This window comes from Embiotoca jacksoni, unplaced genomic scaffold (genome assembly GCF_022577435.1).
Source record: "Embiotoca jacksoni isolate LCO1_2020_lvr unplaced genomic scaffold, fEmbJac1.0.p SCAF_8, whole genome shotgun sequence".
Lineage (NCBI taxonomy): Eukaryota > Metazoa > Chordata > Actinopteri > Embiotocidae > Embiotoca > Embiotoca jacksoni.
The window spans coordinates 4,678,872-4,696,736 of record NW_027185436.1 but is presented as its reverse complement, the minus strand read 5'-3'; the positions used below and the strand labels follow the sequence as shown (position 1 = coordinate 4,696,736).

Here is a 17,865-nt window from a genome sequence, read left to right as displayed (position 1 = left end):
ACATAATTCAGAGTAATCGGGTCAAAAGGTGAAGAAGACCACCAACAACAAACTTGAAAAACAACTAAAACATGGTATTGATCGTCAACTATTCCCCAAAGTTTCACCCCATAGTTCTCTGCTCTCTTTGATGTCATCCTCTCAGTCATCCTCCCCTCTCCACCAGCCTCCACCAGTCTCTCTTTCCCCCCTCCCTCACCCCGACATTTTGGCAGCAGTTGCCGTTGTGTTCCCTGAGGAAGCCATGTTGCTTCCTGGCGGTGCATTAGCGCCTCGTCACTGCAACACATGAAAGGTTCAGACACGGCAGACAGATGCGTGTGTGCGTGTTTCAGTCACTAATGCCCTGTGCTTGACCTGCCTTTTTAATGACAAAGTGTTATTGGGAAAGGAGATGAGTAGCAGCTGTGTGTGTGTGTGTGTGTGTGTGTGTGTGTGTGTGTGTGTGTGTGTGTGTGTGTGCGTGTGTGTGCGTGTGTGTGTGTGTGTGTGTGTGTGTGTGTGTGTGTGTGTGTGTGTGGTAGGCTGCAACAGAGAGAAAAGATGAGAGACGACGGGCTGGTGTTTGTTTTCTATTGTGGTGCTGTTACATAGATTGTAATTTTGTACCATAGAAACCATTCAAAAAATGGACGTAATCTCCGTGACTTCCCCCATATATTTCCTGAAGAGCGGTTTAAGAAGGACAGAGAGGCATATACACCAAACTACCATACTATTTAGTATGATAGAAGATTTAGTATTGTTCCAGTGCATAATGCAGTATTCAGAAAATACCCCCCCCGGTCGCATTTTGCAGTGTGCAGGGCAGCATGCTTCTTTGGCTGTTCTGACCCACAAGCCTGAGCAACGGAAGATACGTCACATCGACTGAGCTGCTGAGAGAGTTGGTGATGCTCGTGCTCCACCCGGTTACAGTTTGCAAAAGGAAGAAGAAGAGTCATTCGAAAGAAGTGTAACATTAAGGGTAGTAGTCGTTTCCAGTTGCATTCTTTTTTCCTTTTACTTCAATTGTCACGCTGCGACAGATATCACCAAGAGGGTCAAGGTTCAAGGCGCATATTTATGACAAAGTAGTGTGTCCCAATTCTAAGCATACTGCATGCAAGAGTACATACTTTTTAAGGAGAGCTCCATTACGGACTGGAAGTAAAAAGAAGAAGTGTGCGATTCGGAAAACAACTCTGGTTCCTGAAGCTTGTCGTCAGATAGTCAATTCTGAAGACACTCACTTGTCACTCAAAGCAGCCCCGCCCTTAACTATGTATAACTTTAAGCTTCAATACAATTTAAAAGGGGTGATGTATATACAAATTCACCCTCGATACAGGAAAATGAGCTATTAGCTGTTATTGGATTAATCTTTTAGGCCCAGTGGTTGCTGCTTGATACTGTATATACACACTCAGGGATTCATTTGAATAGTTACTGCACTAGAAATTACTAAATGGCAAGTAATCTGTAACATTTTCATTTTTATCAACTGTTCAAGTACTACTATCGATCACTACCACTAAATATTTCTTGTGTAATTATTTTACTTTAAAAAAAACAAGTGGACAGAAATTTTAATTATTTGGGATATTTGGATTAAAATTTCTTGCACTTTTAGAAAGTTTTACACAACTAAAAACGTAGCTAGTATTTTTTAATTCTGCATGGATATGACATTTCGACCTAACTCGACCTGGCTGCAGTCGAGCAGCCACAGCCGCCATTTTAACAGTTAGCAAAATGTTTGAGCCCAAACTTGTCCAGAAGCTTAAAACTGATATGTTGACAATACCTTCTCTGTTTCTCAGGGCACACAAACACACACACACATATAACATCAGTGTTATAAATAAGGTAGTATGTTGTCAACTGAGTGTAAATGACATAAGCGCTGGTAATGTTTTGGCACTGTTTACAATCTTTGAGAGATACGTGCCGCTACCTCCCACCGGCCTACATGTCATCACATCTGTTTGTGCTCATACATGCGTTTACACAAGTACACACACAAAGTGACAAAGGAGCTGAGCAAAAGTGTAAGTAAACCTGACAGGTGAGTGTGAAAGGGGGGGGAGGGGGGAGGGGGGGGGAGGGAGGGAGGATGATGAAAATCAGTGAAAGAGCCAAAAGTAATATGGCTTTATGAAACACATTTTCGAATGCAACGGGGCACATAAATTAAACACAAATCTGATATTTCAATATAAGAGATTCATGGGCTTTTATTAAAAAGCATTACTACTTATATTTAAACACAAGTAATCTTCATAAAACATCATTGAGATTTTTGGTCACTTATCCAGTTCAGTTTGAGGCTTAACGAAAACAGCAGTCCCGATTTCCTTTTTTCCTCACCGTGTCCTCCAGCTCCTCCTGGGGGATCCTGACTCGGTCTCACGCTGGTTGGGATGTATAATCTCTCCAATGTGTTGTGGGTCTGCCCCGGGGTCTCCTCCCTGTCGGACGTGACCAGAATAGCTCCACAGGCAGGAGTGCAGGAGGCATCCTGATCAGATGTCTTGACAATTCAATGCTGTTTTTTTCAAGTTTTCTAAATTTCTCCACTCTACAGCCATTTCTTTTCCCGTCCTCCCAATAGTCATATTAATTTACACCTTTCACTCTCTGTCGAGAAGTGAAAACACAGACGAAAGAGTGGTTGTCTAAAGTCCACTGCAGTGTGGCTGCGTTTCCTACTGTTTTCTTCTTAACAGCCAGCGGTTGGCTTCCACTGCAGGGCTATTAACGCTGGAAAAGGCCAAGCTGTTGAGTCGCTTTCACAGAGGTCGGGCGTCTGGCCTAGCCAGCATTACACCACTAATGTTTACATCCACTTAAGCTTCACTCACCAAATGTTATGAAACCATGTAGTGTAAAATTGAGAGGGCAAAAGCTGGCAGAGTACAAGCAAGTAATCACCAGCGTGATTAGCACCACGCCAGACGAAATAATGCCGGACAGAGTCGACGCAGAAGCTCATCCCAGTCTGTTCTGGGCTTCATGTTTTTCTCATCGACTCACGGTACATTTCAGGTAACAGTACTTTAATATATTCTCTTATCAGACATCATTTTTTTTTATCAAAAGAACAGTGTCGTGATTAAAGATAGGTTTAATCTAATGGAAGTTTCGGACTCAGTCCTGTCGTCATGTGAACTCTCATTTCTTTCCAATGAACATGTATGGCTTCATCCCTCCAGTCATGACTGTCACTGTCAATATTTCTACAACAGAGACACAATAGAGGCTGTTATTTCATTCACTTTTTATTTGTACTCTTCGTCGCAGCTTGTTTTTTCTTCCCAGCCAAATTGGAATCACAACACTTAGCGCAAACACTCAGATTCTCTGCCAGTTTAGACAAAGGAAACTATTTTGTGTTGGATGAATAACTTATTCATGCAGAGCAAGTTATTGTCAAAATGCCATGGTTAAGGGCACACTAACTGAACAACTGGTTTACTTTGGCTCTCCTCCAGTGTTGATTTTTTTTTTTTTTTTTTTTTTCATTTCATGGCAATTAAACAGTACAAAGAACGAGGAAACGGACTGATTACTTGTTATGTGAGAAATACACCAACCGAATCTAAACATTGCAATTTTCTTCTGCCAATATTTTCATTGTTTTATCAACGCTGTTTGTAAAATCACATCCAGTCTTTTATTCCCCCTTACAGAAAAAAAACCCAAGAGTTTTCCATGTTTTCCAAATGTGACAACACTGTAAAGGACATGGGGTTGTTTTATATTACTACTTTAATTGATGTGTATAACTTTGAGGTCAGAATATTTTACTAATGCAGGACAGAATAATACAATGTATATGGGTTCCATTTAAATAACGTTCTTTATGATTTTAATAGCATGTCAGAAATAAGCAAAAAAGAGCAACTCTAAATACGCAAATACGGACACTTGAGAAAGCACCCAATACACACCAAGACACATACACACACACACACACACACACACACACACACACACACACACACACACACACACACACACACACACACACCTAGGCCACAATAGGACCATACAAACAGACATATTGGGGCCAGTCTTGACTTATATCCCTATGCTAATAAGCGTACTAATTCACATAGGGCCCGGGAACTCTCTAGAAAAAGAAAAAAAAAAACAGTGCCCTCCAACACAGACACATTCAAACCTACACCCTCATGTAAAGCCGCTTCCTAAAGCCCCGTAGACCTCTCTGACAAAGACGGGAAAGTCAAAGTAGAAAGTTTTTAAAGTAAAAATAAATTCCCTAGACTACTTTTTTATTGTCTTTTTAGAGGAAGAAGGCTGACCGGATAAAAAAAAATATGCCTGTAAGCTTATGTAAAAGGCTTTTTTTTTGTTTTGTTTTTTTTGTTTTTTTTTAATGTAATGATTATTACAGAGCAGGCTATTGTTCTGTAGTTTTAGCTAATGAAAAAAAGAATAACACTTAATTACATTAAGTAAAACATCTTGGCTTCACGGAAAGAACAGCAACCTTGGCTTTGTTTAAATGTGTGGTGGTTGACTGATGGTTGAAGGATATTCAAAACATTGTGACTTTTGTCATAGTGAGACGGTCCTCCCAAGAATAATCTGTATGGTTCAGCAAGTGCCCACACACAACGTCACATTCAAGTGTCAGAGCCCTCAAGCAGCTGTAGTTCTGATGGGAGATGTCTCTGTTAACAGACGATTGAATAGGTGGTTATTGTCACACATCTGTTCGAGCTTCTCTGGTTCAAAAAATACCAATGAAATCACTTACATTACCTTACACAATATCTCTTTTTATACTCTTTGTCTACATCCCTTTTTATTTCTCTCTCTTTCTGTGTCTTTCATGCTCTGTTTGATGTTTCTGTCGTGTCCCCCTGTGGCTGTTTTGTTCTTTAACTTCTCGTAACACTCGAAATGTTATCCAAAGGCAAATGGACTCGCTTGAAATTTTTGAAGACGTTTCACCCCTCTCATCCGAAAGGCTTTTTCAGGTCTAACTGACTGGAGGAAGAGACTGTCACGCTCTAGCCCAGGTCATTTCGGGTACATTAAATTACCCTAAACAATTTACAGGTGGATCTAACATGTGACCTCAATGACTCTCAAGGTGCTAACGACCTCCACAACAGGTTAAAGTCTCAGACTTCCCCCTCCAGTCAGAACAGAAGAGGCCTCTTAGATGACAAGTAAAACGATTTCAAGAAAAAGTTAATTTGCCTCTGGATAACATTTCAATTGACTATGACCTTAATGAATAAGAATCTGCAGAGTTATATTCCCATAACACTCCCCGTTTTTTTTTTTTTTTTAACTCCAGCACCATATATTTTTGGTCTATTTTTCTGCTCACCCAGCTCTCTCTCTCCATCTCTTGATTACACAGTTTTATTGTGCAGAGAAGGAAAGTGCAAATGGCCATTAAAGAACATTTCACTCCCCTCTTTTACAAATTCAAAATGACAGGCTCTGAGATAAGACGCTAAATTGTGTGTGTATGTTTGTGAGTGTGTGCTCCTTCAAAGCATTCTGTCCATCAGCTGTTGATTATCCAAGCCACATCAAAATAATATATGGAGCTACAGGCTGCTAATGGGTGCACTCATCTCTGTGTGTGTGTGTGTGTGTGTGTGTGTGTGTGTGTGTGTGTGTGTGTGTGTGTGTGTGTGTGTGTGTGTGTGTGTGTGTGTGTGTGTGTGTGTGTGTGTGTGTGTGTGTGTAAATGACAGCCATATGAGACTATGTGAAGAGGCGATTGGCCTGGTGTGGGTTTTCTTAAAGGACGGACAGGTGGGACGTCTAATCCCATCAGGGAGTTAGTTAGTCTGTCCCTCAGGGCCCGCCTCTGTCGACTGAGTGGGCCCTGATTGGATGATATGATTCTTAAAGTCAGATGGATTGGATCGCTTGAGGCAGAGAACAATTGAAATGGGCAGAGAGGGAAGGAGGGAGAGTGTGAAACACACAGAGAAAAAGAATGCAAGATGAAATCTGAGTTGCGAGAGAGATGGATGAACGACGTCGCAGGGTGAAAATATACATCTGAGAGAGGCTAATAGAGAAACTCTCACACAGTAAGAGATAGAAGACAGAGAGAGCAGTAACAGTAAATTCAGACAGATCACTGAGCTTGAAGGGAAATGAATATGGATTTAAATAAATGACTTAGCCTGGGGAGTGCGTCGGTAAATGGGGGTGAGTGGGTGGTTGAGTTTTGGGACTCGTGAGCAGGTTTTGAGGAAAGAAAGGGGAGTCAAGTAGAAGAGGGGTGTAATAAGACAGAAGCTCATTCCATAGTATTACTTTCTGCAACACCACAAACCAGGAAAACCAAGAGTTCATTTTTTTTCTTTGCAGGTTTGTTTTTCATTTCTTTTTTAGTTTGAGAGAAAATCAGTCTGGAGAACTGAACTTTGGAGAGTTAAAGTTTCTTATAAGATGCAGCAAAAGTGAAACATTAAAACCTGTAACTGTGTGACCTCATCATCCCAGTTCCTGTCTCATTGTTCTGTCTATCGAGGCACCAGTTTGAGGTCTGACTTGGCCCAAGAGCATCTACAAACACCTGAACACAACTGACTTTAAAAAGTTCAAAACAGTTTCATACATTTTACTGTCTATTGATAACTGGGGCTGGTTCCCAGAAATATATCCCACCTGAGAATAACCATTGTTTAATGGTGTGTAGGCTTAAAGTTAGGTAGTTGATGTGTATGTTTTGTTTTGCTTGATACTTTTAGTTTCTTTGGAGGCACCCTGCCCGCAACATGTTAGTTATCTGTTGTTAGCTGGTTATTGTTAGGTAGCGTGAAGTCTTCAAGGGGGTCTTCACTAAAAGATTTATTCGATACATCTGCAGCAAGAAGTAAAACGAGCACAACCATTAGCTGACAATGCTAAAGACAGAAGCGTGTAGCTTCTTCAGAGGGCTGTATGTGTGCAGGTAAAGGATGGAAGGGATGTTCCTGGGATGTTGGAACGCACTGTTTAAACTAGTGAAACATTTGTGGTGCCTGGGAAACTGAATGAACAACAGCATTCAGATGAAACAAGCAAACCAGTGGGGTTTTTCTTTGGGGGCATAAGAAGACACAATGTAATCGTAAGATCTAGTCAACTTGTGAGTATGTGTTCTTTGTTTGGATGATGGGTCGGATCATAGACTGCATATAAAAACCAGATGTCATCTCCGGATATGAAGCCAATACTTTAAAGTGCAATGTCACTGAGGGCCACTGGAGGCTGGCTCCAACTTCAATATTCTCCCAGATAGACTTTGGGCAAGAGTGGGGTACATGCTGTACAGTTCACTAATCCATCACAGGGCCAACACAGAAAGAAAGACAGAAACAGACATCCACACCAGAGTTTAGAATCACTAATTAACCTGACCATGTTTTTGAACGGTGGGAGGAAGTCGGAGTACCCGGAGAGAACCCACGCAGCCGTGGGGAGAGCGTGAGGCTCCGGCTAAGGTTCGGACCCATAAGGCGACAGTACTAACCACTGCACCACCATGCTGCCCTATTTTAATCCAAACTCAGTATGAGTTCTGGGTACTGTGGAAGTGTATGAAACCAGAGGTGACAACTTTAATACAAAGACCTTCCAGTAAAAGAAATCCAGTAAAGGCGCTCATTACCGAACTTACACTAAATATAAAACATTTGAAACAGGTCAGTAGAAGCAGAAGAATGTAAAGTATTAGTGCCATAGACTGGAGCAGAGGTCTTCAACAGGGGGTCCGCGACCCCTCGGGGGTCCTTGGCCTGAAAAACGTTGAAGACCCCTGGAGTAGAGTAAGTTATACAGCTCGAGTGTGAATACAATGGTAGCACTGATCTGTCACCAGGGGGAGTCAAAACATTTCTCCGAACTATCTGTTAAAGTAATGACAAATGTCTGGCGGTAACAGTGTTAGAATAAATTAATATAATGTAACAAAAGCCAACCAACATGCTCAAGGCTTATTAGGTCTGACATTCAAAGAACAAGCAAACCTTCCTTTTGGGGAGATGGCACCGAAACAACAGCAGGTGGTTTGACAAGTGCTCACTGAGTGGAGGTGTCACAGGGGCTGCATGTTCATGCACATCGGATTGAGACATGACCATCAATTAACCTCGACACAAAAAGCGAGATAAAAAAAAAAAAAAAAAAAGGGGTAATTTTCTGTGAAACAAGCCTGAGGTCTGAGGGTCAGAGGTTCCTGCATGCATAATATCCTATTTTAACTGTTGGCAGATCATTAGAAGTCACAGTATGTACTTGTAGTGAAATAATTAAATGTGGACGGAAAGGCAGATATGTGAGTAAGAACATATGAGCATCTAGTGAGAAAGAAATTCTATTTTTTGCATCAGCTATTGGTATTTTAATTTTTTTTTTTGAAACATTTAGCAGCTCTTTTTACATCTGGAAACAATTACACAAACATTCAGGATACTAAGCAGTGTGTCTGTCTTCTCTTTGTGTGTCTGTGTTTGTCTATCATTGCTATTAAAGTCATACAAATATCAATATCTTTCTGTTTTCTACCAAAACATGCTGTAGCTGTCTGTTTTTGCTTCATGTGCTGCTGAGAAGCTGCAAAAGTTTTCGTAACGATTGGTGCTGTGTTGTTTGGTATTTGATGAAGGTGAGGACAGTTGTTCTCGCCTGTGTTTTCTGAGATCCACACTTTTACTTTCTGTCTGCTACTTTTACTTCACTGCTCTTTCTCTGCTCTCCTTTTAACTGTGTCTGTCTCTTCATTTTTTTATTTTTTTTGCTTTCCCTCTCATTCCCGCCCTTGTTTGTCCTACTATGTGTGTGTGTGTGTGTGTGTGTGTGTGTGTGTGTGTGTGTGTGTGTGTGTGTGTGTCTTTCTCAGAAACAGAGAGATTAAATCCATTCTTCAGTGTCCTCAAACCTCCAACTCAGCTGTTTACTTGCAAAAATACGGATACACTTGTTCTGAGTGTGCGTGCCTTTGTGTCAAAGTTTTGCATCTGTGTGTGATTGTGGTCAGCTTAGTGTGTGTGTGTGTGTGTGTGTGTGTGTGTGTGTGTGTGTGTGTGTGTGTGTGTGTGTGTGTGTATCACACAGTGATAGCAGCCGTCTGCGCCACCTTCACCACAAGAAGGAGTTTTAACATAAGCTCTTGCTTGCCTACCTTAATACTACAAATAGGATATTAAATTATAAGCAATGAAAGGATAAAGTCACTACGTAGTGTTTATTCCAACATGAAACTTTATAACTGCTCATGTTGAATTTTTGAGGGTAAAATTCTGTTTATTATTTTAGGAGATTCGTGAAGCTCCTTTTTAAAACACAGTGATGTGAATCTTTTTGAAGTTAAAATCTTCATGTCATGTTTATGTCCTACCCTCTTCAAACTGAATGCAACCGGTTTTTCATATTTAGAAGTTGTTTCAGACTCCTTGAAAATAACCTAATGTCTAATGTTAAGGTTTCTCTTTTAGTTTGCCCTGTTTTATTTTTGGGAGCCATTAAAATTTAATGGAATACCCTCTGTGACAGAAACAGAGCACAAATATTATAGATGAAGCAGATTTGAGAAAAGTTCTTCCATTGAAATCAAGATGTTCTCTTTTTATATTTGCAACAACATAACCAAAAGGGGAAGATCATCCTTTATTTTTTCCAACAATTTCTTTTTGGATTTTAACAATATATACACACAAATAAACCTATACAGAATATACAACTGTATATCCATATATAAATGGGAGACGCCTAAACACTGTCTCTCAAACAACAACCAGAAATTTGTACTCTTTAAAATTAAAAAAAAAACACGTTGGTTGAGGATGTCATCAGTGTAATACCCTTCAGTCCAGGTTCATTTTATAATCATTTTGTCTTTGTCTTTGGCATCTTTGAACATTGCAGAAGTCTTCTTAAGAATCCCCAGGTGCTTCTATCCTGTATGTTGTCAAAGAGTAGCGGATTTCCCCTCATGGCACATTTCTGACAGCAAAGTTGTGGATAGTTCAGAAATCCATTTACTCACACTCGGCCTGCCCACTTTCGTCTAAAATAAAACAATGACTCTTTTGGCTGCTGCCAGACCTATTTACAGAAAGATTTGTTGTCTCCTTTTTATTTTATAACCTCCCGGATATAAATAGTTTGAATAGCTCAGGGTCTGTAAGTACTTTTATGGATAATATGTCCTGTATACACTTGTCAGAATTTGTTCAAAAGTGTGCCTTTTTCTTCTCCGCGCTTGATACATACATCAGCTATAACGCTATTGTATTCATTAAGCTTTTCTGGGTTCATATACTGGATATCACTGGATGTTTCAACCTGCTTCCCGTCTCATGTTCAGCAGTGAGCAAAGGTATTGATGACCTTGTCTAATTCTTGGAAAGAAGATTAATTTACAATGTATTTAATTTAAAAATGTATTTTAAGCATCAGGCACATCACAAACTCACTCAGCTTTCAGGTTAAAATAATTCAGTTTTGTTAATTATGAAAAAAAAAATAATCCCAATTCCAATAATTAACCTGTCACCAAGCTACAGACTTATAAAATATGATAGAGCCTCTCAGGCTCTCAGTGCAGCAACAATAAAATGTTTTTAAATTGACTTTTCAATTTTAATGTATAAGTTGACTGTTGCCGGTAATCAGGGCATTGCTGTTTACGTTACTGTTCAGGTGTTCAGTGCAGTAGGACATTTAATTGTTCAATTACAATGTACCCTGGAGAAGAGATACTGAGTGAACTGAGGAGAAAAGTTTTTTACCACACCAGAAGAGGTAGTGAGAAAGGTGGAGGTGGGGAGGATTTATCTAGAGGTGAGAGTCAATGAATGTAATTTAAAGTGGTCTCATGGAGGACTGGTATTTTGGCAAAAACATTGGTGGTCATCATGCAGGCACTCCTCGGGGTTTACTCTTCATTTCCCAGTCCTTGTATTCTCTGATCACCACGTGACACCTGACCGACCAGCCGGCATCAGCAGTTCTTCTCTGAACTCTAAACAATCAGCTGTTGCTGTTGACAAAGTGACACAAACCACTTCCTGTTTGTCAGTACGTCAGACACTAAATGATAAGAACATCGCTTGTATTACTTTGTTATCAGTATCGGGAAAAGAACATACAGTTTGGTCATGGTATATTGTAGATTACTTTACATCTGGACTAATTCAGGATTAGAAATGACGACATATTAGTTAATAGAAAACATGGCTGTTCAATTAGAAGGAACGGCCTAATTCAAAAAAATATTTTTCATATTATCACTTAGACTTGCCACATCCCTAGAGGTGTGTATGTTTGCGTTGTGTTTGTGTGTCTGCTATTATTCATTTAATAGTTCCATACATGAGTGTCTGTAAAGTAAAGAGATTCAAAATAGATTTTAATCGGAACAAAAACTAGGAGGAGGAGGGAAAATGAGAATTTAAAGTGAAATAGACAATGGAACAAAAACAATACTGTGCAAGAAAAGAAAAATATATTTTTAAACACAAGACCAACTTTGTGTCTCAGCACAAAAATAAAAAGGGCCTGCTTAGCTGTGTTCAGGTGAATCAGGTGTCTAATTTTACACGTTTCCCTAATAATCAGCAGTAACATATTTTTGACCACTTGGGGGCAACAGAAACAGGCTTTAATCACAACACTGACGTATTTAAGTTTTAACGGTAAACTCATCACTGTAAGGTCTTCTTTCAGTGTTCTGGCCTTCACTAACATCTGAGGGAAATCTGTGGCTCTATCTGGCTTTCAAGCTGCCAAATGCTCTTCAGTTTTCACCAGCTAATCGTTTACTGTGACAGGTAGGTGGCAGCGGTGCTTTTGAGATAATTTTTTTACGAGCAGCTGCCTAAAATTCACGAGAGATCAATGAGAGTAAACCAAACCACAAAATATGTACATGTTATGTAAGATTTAGTTGGAGCTGTTTTCCCATCACGTGACCTCACCCGCTCCCTTGTAGAACTGATCATGTGACTACTGACCAACTGATATAAAAAAACAGCTGAAAGGCAACTATATTGTACTTGACCTGAATAAGGCCGTAATGCCTTTTTTTTTTTTTATTATTACTGTGATTAAATAGCCATTTAAAATTATCACCCTCTTGAGAGCTTCAGATTTCTTCAACTCAAACTGTTTGATTCCCAAACTAAAGAGCAACAGAGGGACACCATTTACATCACCGAGCAGCACTCTACGCAAACAGTTTTTTCAACTAAACATGTGGGTTAGAAAACCAAAAGATTTATTGTTGTTCCCTCTTTTCACATTTGTAGTAATTTTGTTTCAGAATTTGTATATAAATAACAGTGTTTAGCGTAGATGGCAAAAAAAGATGTAAAGAAACAATTTGTGAAACCACTTCACGTTAAGATCATCAGACACACTGTATATCATGTAATTGTTCTTCAGCCTTTCTGTAATGTAAATGCAAATTCGGCTTATGTGATGAAATTAGCAAAGTTAAATCTTTTTTCCCGAGCTACTTCCTCAAACTTTACCAATCGACAGAAACTTCATTTTACTAAAAAGTTCCTTCGGGTTGTTCAAACTCAGTGCAGAGGTAATTCAGAAAACCTCTGGTGGAAATCACAGACTTGAACAATGGCTATAGTGGCAGCTGAAGCAAAGCCATTGTGCCGTCCCCTGACTTCTGCTGTCTTATACCTTCATTGGAAACCAAACCCAGCCACAGTAACCGTGCCGTTTTCACACTGATTTACACCTGGAAAATAAAAATGATTTGGAGAAATAGTTTGAGGCACCAAGAGTCTAACATCCCTTTGATGTTAACAAGCGGTAAATCAGGTTTCAGAGAGAGAGGAAGATGAAGAGGGCGACTGCACGATGAGGGGGGAGGGCGATGTGGAGACAAAAGAAATAGAGCGGGTCAAACAAGGGAAACGGTGGATGTTGGGGGAGATATAAAGAAAGTTAAAGAGAAAGAAGAAAAAGAGAAATTGGAAAGAGGAAGAGGAGAAGGGGTGGGCACCTTTTCCTTTTATGTTTGGGAGCGGAAGCATAGAGAAGAAAGTTAAATTGAAAGAAATTAAAAGGTGAGAGCAGATAGGAAAGAAACGCTTCAGCTCTGATGTACAAAATGTTAACCTCTTTTGAGATCAAAGAGTTTCTTGAGGAAGGCAGAAAAAAAGTCACACCTCACAAAATGTGTGTAGGTCCTGTGTGTGCTTGTTTGTGTTTATCAGGGGAGACGGGACATTTTGTTCTGAGTTTGATCTGGCATGAGTTTGGCAATAATTACTCCAAACCTGATGCAAACGTTAGTCAATATTTCAACGTCACAACCAACAAAAGCCAAATGTTAACAGTAAAACTGAACTTCCATCAGCATATTCAAATAAAGTAACAGTGTCTGGTGGTCAGTGAGGCTGTGCTTTTAGCTTCTGTTTGGATCCAAATGTGCGCGCACCTGATACATGGTTTATATACTGTAAATGTGAAAAAATTACCCAAAAAAAATCATTTATTTTACAGTTTTAACATTTGCTCGGTTTCTCCTAAAAATACCAACCCTTTTTCATTTCACCAAGAAACTACAAGCTATTTTTTTCATCCAGAAAGTTTCACTTTAAAGACTATGCACATTTTCACTTTTTAGATTTTTATTCTGGGACTCCGCTAGAGTAGTTTTGAATGATTCACATTTTTTTTTAATACAATTTTTTTTTAATCTTGCATAAAGCAGCCCCTCAGTTCATCCTCTGTCTGAAACAAGTTATTTCAGCTCCTGTCTTTTTAAGCCCCCCCTCCCCCCTCCCTGAAGGGCCACCATCTTCTGACTGGCTAACGCCCAGGAAGCACCCGGCGTTAGTGGCCTCTGCTTCCTCCTCTCGGTCAGTGTTGAAAAGAAAACTCTACTTAAGACAGGCTCTCGCTCCTGATTGGAAGTGGTACCCTCTTAAATCCATCTATACATGTTTGAGCCTGAATCTGATCCAGAATATGAAAGCATGAACATCAGCAGCTACACTGATTACTGCAGTATCACACTCATCATATGCTTATTGTGTATTCTTTCAGCCACAAGCCATGGATAATCTTTTCTCGATAGATGCCCTCTAAATAGGTGTAGAGTATGTGTGGGAAATGCGACCATATAGTTTGACAGGCTTTTGACCCTGAATATCTACACTTGAGCACAACTTGTTTTGGTATAATAGACAGACTGAGTGGACGGATGGGCGTGTCCCTGTACTTCATGGTGTGTTGTGTCTGATGCGGACGATCACATTAAGAAATCCGTGATGTCAGCTGGTCGCAAAGCGAGTGTTCAGAGCATACTGAAGCCTGAGCTTTTTTTCCTGAAAGGGTTTTACATATATTTAACTCATCATTTGACACTTTGGTCACATTGTAACTGTGTGTGTATATATATATATATATATATATATGAAATACAGAAAAGTATAATCTCTTTTTAGGAAGAAAATGCTCTTGTTTTAATAAGATAATGTCTGTTAGCCTATATAATTTAAAAACTCTTGCTATAGCAGCTTACCATTGCCACGGAAATACAAAAAAACACATATTTGCTCATTGTATAGGTTTACAACAAGATCTTGTTATAGATATAATAATTATAGCTAATATGAGTAAAAAAAAAAAAAAAATTGTGTTAAAATGAGAGTTTTCTAATTTTTATGAGATTAACAATCAATTTGCCATATAATCCAGAAATAGTATTGCCTTGTCACACAATTGGTTATAATGATAGTTGTAATGTTTCTTATAATATCAGGTGTTTAAACATTGGCTTGGTTACTTCAATCGAGTCACAGTGAACAATTGCTACGCTTTTAGAGTGTCTGACTTTCTTGCTCATAACATCCACATTTCAGCGAGTGTAAAAACTACATGTGTTCCCAAGCAGGTGAAGTTCATGAGTAAAAAAAAAAAAAAAGATTTAGAACTCTCAAGGTGATGGTCTGTATACGTTTTGGTATATTATCTATTGTAGGAACATCATTTTTAGGAGAAAGGGTTGAAATGTGAGGTATTTTTTTGGGTTGAAGAGACGAGCAAATCTGGACAGAAATTGGTCGTTTTACAAGGGAGAGCGGTGTAACAGAACGGTGTGACTGACAGGCAGCAAAAGTCAGAGTATATTAGATCAGAAGACAGACAAAGTCAGACAAAAGGAGATAAATGTTAAAAGGAAGGTTGAGAGTGAAATAGGGGACGAGAGAGAGAATGAGGTTTGGCATGGAGAGACGAAAGAGGGTGTGGGAGGAGGGAGGATAAGTGTAGGGTAACAAAAGAGGGGGTGGAGAAGTCACATACTTGCCAAGGATGGATGAATGGCTGCAGAAATATAAAAAGAATCAGAAATAAGAGGGGGAAGGACAAGAAATAATACAGGCAGGAAGAGAGAAACTGAACAACAGTAAATATCGTCAACACAGTCTTGCAGTCGTCGATATAATTTCATATTTAGCCTACAGATTCTTCTACATTCGAGGGTTGTTGTAGTTTTCATGACCAAAAATCCAAAGAAAAATTCAAAAACGTGTAAATGATTCATACAAAACTGACTTAGAAAATGAAGAATAACTAGATTTAAACCCGCTCTTTTACTTTAATTGCTGAACTTTGGCTACATCACTAAGAGACATTTGGAAAAAAAAATTGTTTGGTGTCAATAGGAAAACAGATGGTTGTTTTTTTTCTTTGCTCCATTGTAGACTATCTGTAATAATGTTGCTACACAGGTAAAATGGATAAATACTGAATTTGAAAGACATACAATGTATTAAATACATTATTGTAAACATACAACAAAATATATCAAACCATGGCATCATTCCGACATTGGGTTATCATATGTTTCCTCCCAGTATGAAGACATTGTCAGTAAAGCACGTGGGACGATTTTTCTAACAAAACGTCAACTCAATGAGTCACACAGTCAGAGAAGTGAGCGCGGTTAAAATGGAGCTGAATGGGATCCAGGCTCTCCCATTGTTCTGCCTGTCAGAGTGTCTGTAAGGGTGCTGTCCACTCTGTGAGATACAAGCATAATAATCCACTGTCTACATGCATTTTTTGCACTTCAGTATCAATTTAATTTGAATAATACTGTTCTAAAACTAGACATTTGCATTACCATAATGTTGGGAACAGAAAACATTGCAGTATAGCAGGGCTTTTCAAGACATTTTAACTTCAATCAAGTTGATTAAAATAATATTTTTTAATATTTTCACTTAAAAAAATGCTGTGCAAAAGTTGCCCATGCATTCGTGGTAAATATACCTATGTGATTTTCTTTAGTTTGGTGACAGTGACAAGAGATCCCTTGGTATTCACAAACCCAAAATGGCGCTAATGTGGCAGGAAGAAGCATAATATTAACCTTTCTTTTATAGGGCACGTTGCAAAACTGTGTTCCAAAGTGCTTTACAAGATGCGTAGAAATGTAAGCAATCAGTGACAAATGTTTTATTTGCTGCAAGAGCTTAAATGTTCTGAAAAGTCGCTTCAGGCTGTGCTTGAGCAATTTACAACAGATGCTGCGTTTATTTCTGAGAAGTGCTGCGTTATATTTGTTTGATTTCAATTTGAAATGTCAAACTGTATGCATGTTGTCCCAAACTCAACCTGAGCTAATTTTCTCTTCGTTTTCATCTTTTTTCTCTCTCTCTCTTTTCAGGTTTCGCCAAACTGTGACCAGGTTTTGGTGAACGGTAAAGAAATGCGCGGCCGTCAGTCTTTGGCCGTCAACTTCACCTACCTGCACCTGTCGGCTCAGCTGCAGCTCACCGTCTGGGTGCCCAAGCTGCCTCTGCAGATCGACGTGTCAGACACTGAGCTGAGCCAGGTCAAAGGCTGGAGGGTGCCCATCATCACTAACAAGAGGTAATTTACCTATCGGACCTTCAGGGAGTGAGGGTGGGAAACGTACAGTGAAGGATGTAAGTTTTAGTATCAGTTTGTTTCTCAAAATGCAGAGCGTTTCATGGCACTTCGCTGGTCTGATTCATGCTGCGAAAAAGATTTTCAGCTTGTCTGCCCTCTGCTTCCCTGGTCTTATTCCTTTTATTTTCAAAAGAAAGACATGCCAACACCAACATACATCGGAAAAGGTAAAACAAGTGAAGTGAAAGGAAATGCTTGTTCTGCAAGTGTTTTTCCAAACTCATTTCATTTTTTTCTTGAAACAATATATTTTGCACTGAACACAGGAACACAGGACTGTCCCAGATAATGTAATAATCCCGCAAAGGTATGTTAGCAACAATTTTTTTTTTTTTTTTTTTTTTTTTTAAAACTTTGTCTATGAAAAATTAAATGTGGTCTTTACTTTTGGTGTGGTGGATGGCCCTAAATACTACAATACCCATGAGCCTCGACTGCTATTAACCTGAGCAATAGGCCACTTAGAGAAGCAGTGAATTCAAAATGCTTTTTGTTATGGCTGGGAACAAAACACAGAGCTATAGTCACTGAATTCCCCACAGCTGAACCCAAATGTAAAAGTGAATACATTTAAACTACAGATTGTGATTTCAGGTTTCTCAACACTGTCTTTTTAATTACGACACATAACAGAAATTTGAGCTCAGTGATCGGATGCTTGTTGCAAAAATGCATACTGGCATGAATCTACCTGGATATTTTTATGCACATCTTGTAGCATTTATGTATTTATTTGTTTTATTTCTTTTTTAATCAATCAGAGAACCACGTAGTCTTACTTTTTTGTACTAATGGTTGAACCAGGAGAGTTTCATGTTAATCGAATGGAAGTGCCTCTGTTCACCTACGGTGCCTCATTGTTTATTTGAAAAAGGAATGAGTGATCGGGAATAAGCGGTTCCCAAAATAGCTCCTCCCATGCTGCAAGTC

At 39.2% G+C, this 17,865-nt stretch overlaps 1 protein-coding gene across 1 annotated transcript in view; it reads left to right on the top strand.

Annotated features, from left to right (window-relative positions):
* LOC138215838 (transmembrane protein 132D) overlaps positions 1-17,865 on the top strand; it is a 268,114-nt gene that overhangs the window by 232,265 nt on the left and 17,984 nt on the right. Inside the window, exon 7 of the mRNA XM_069178264.1 lies at positions 16,670-16,875. Coding sequence (XP_069034365.1) covers positions 16,670-16,875 — 206 coding nt within the window. The remainder of the gene's footprint in view (positions 1-16,669; positions 16,876-17,865) is intronic.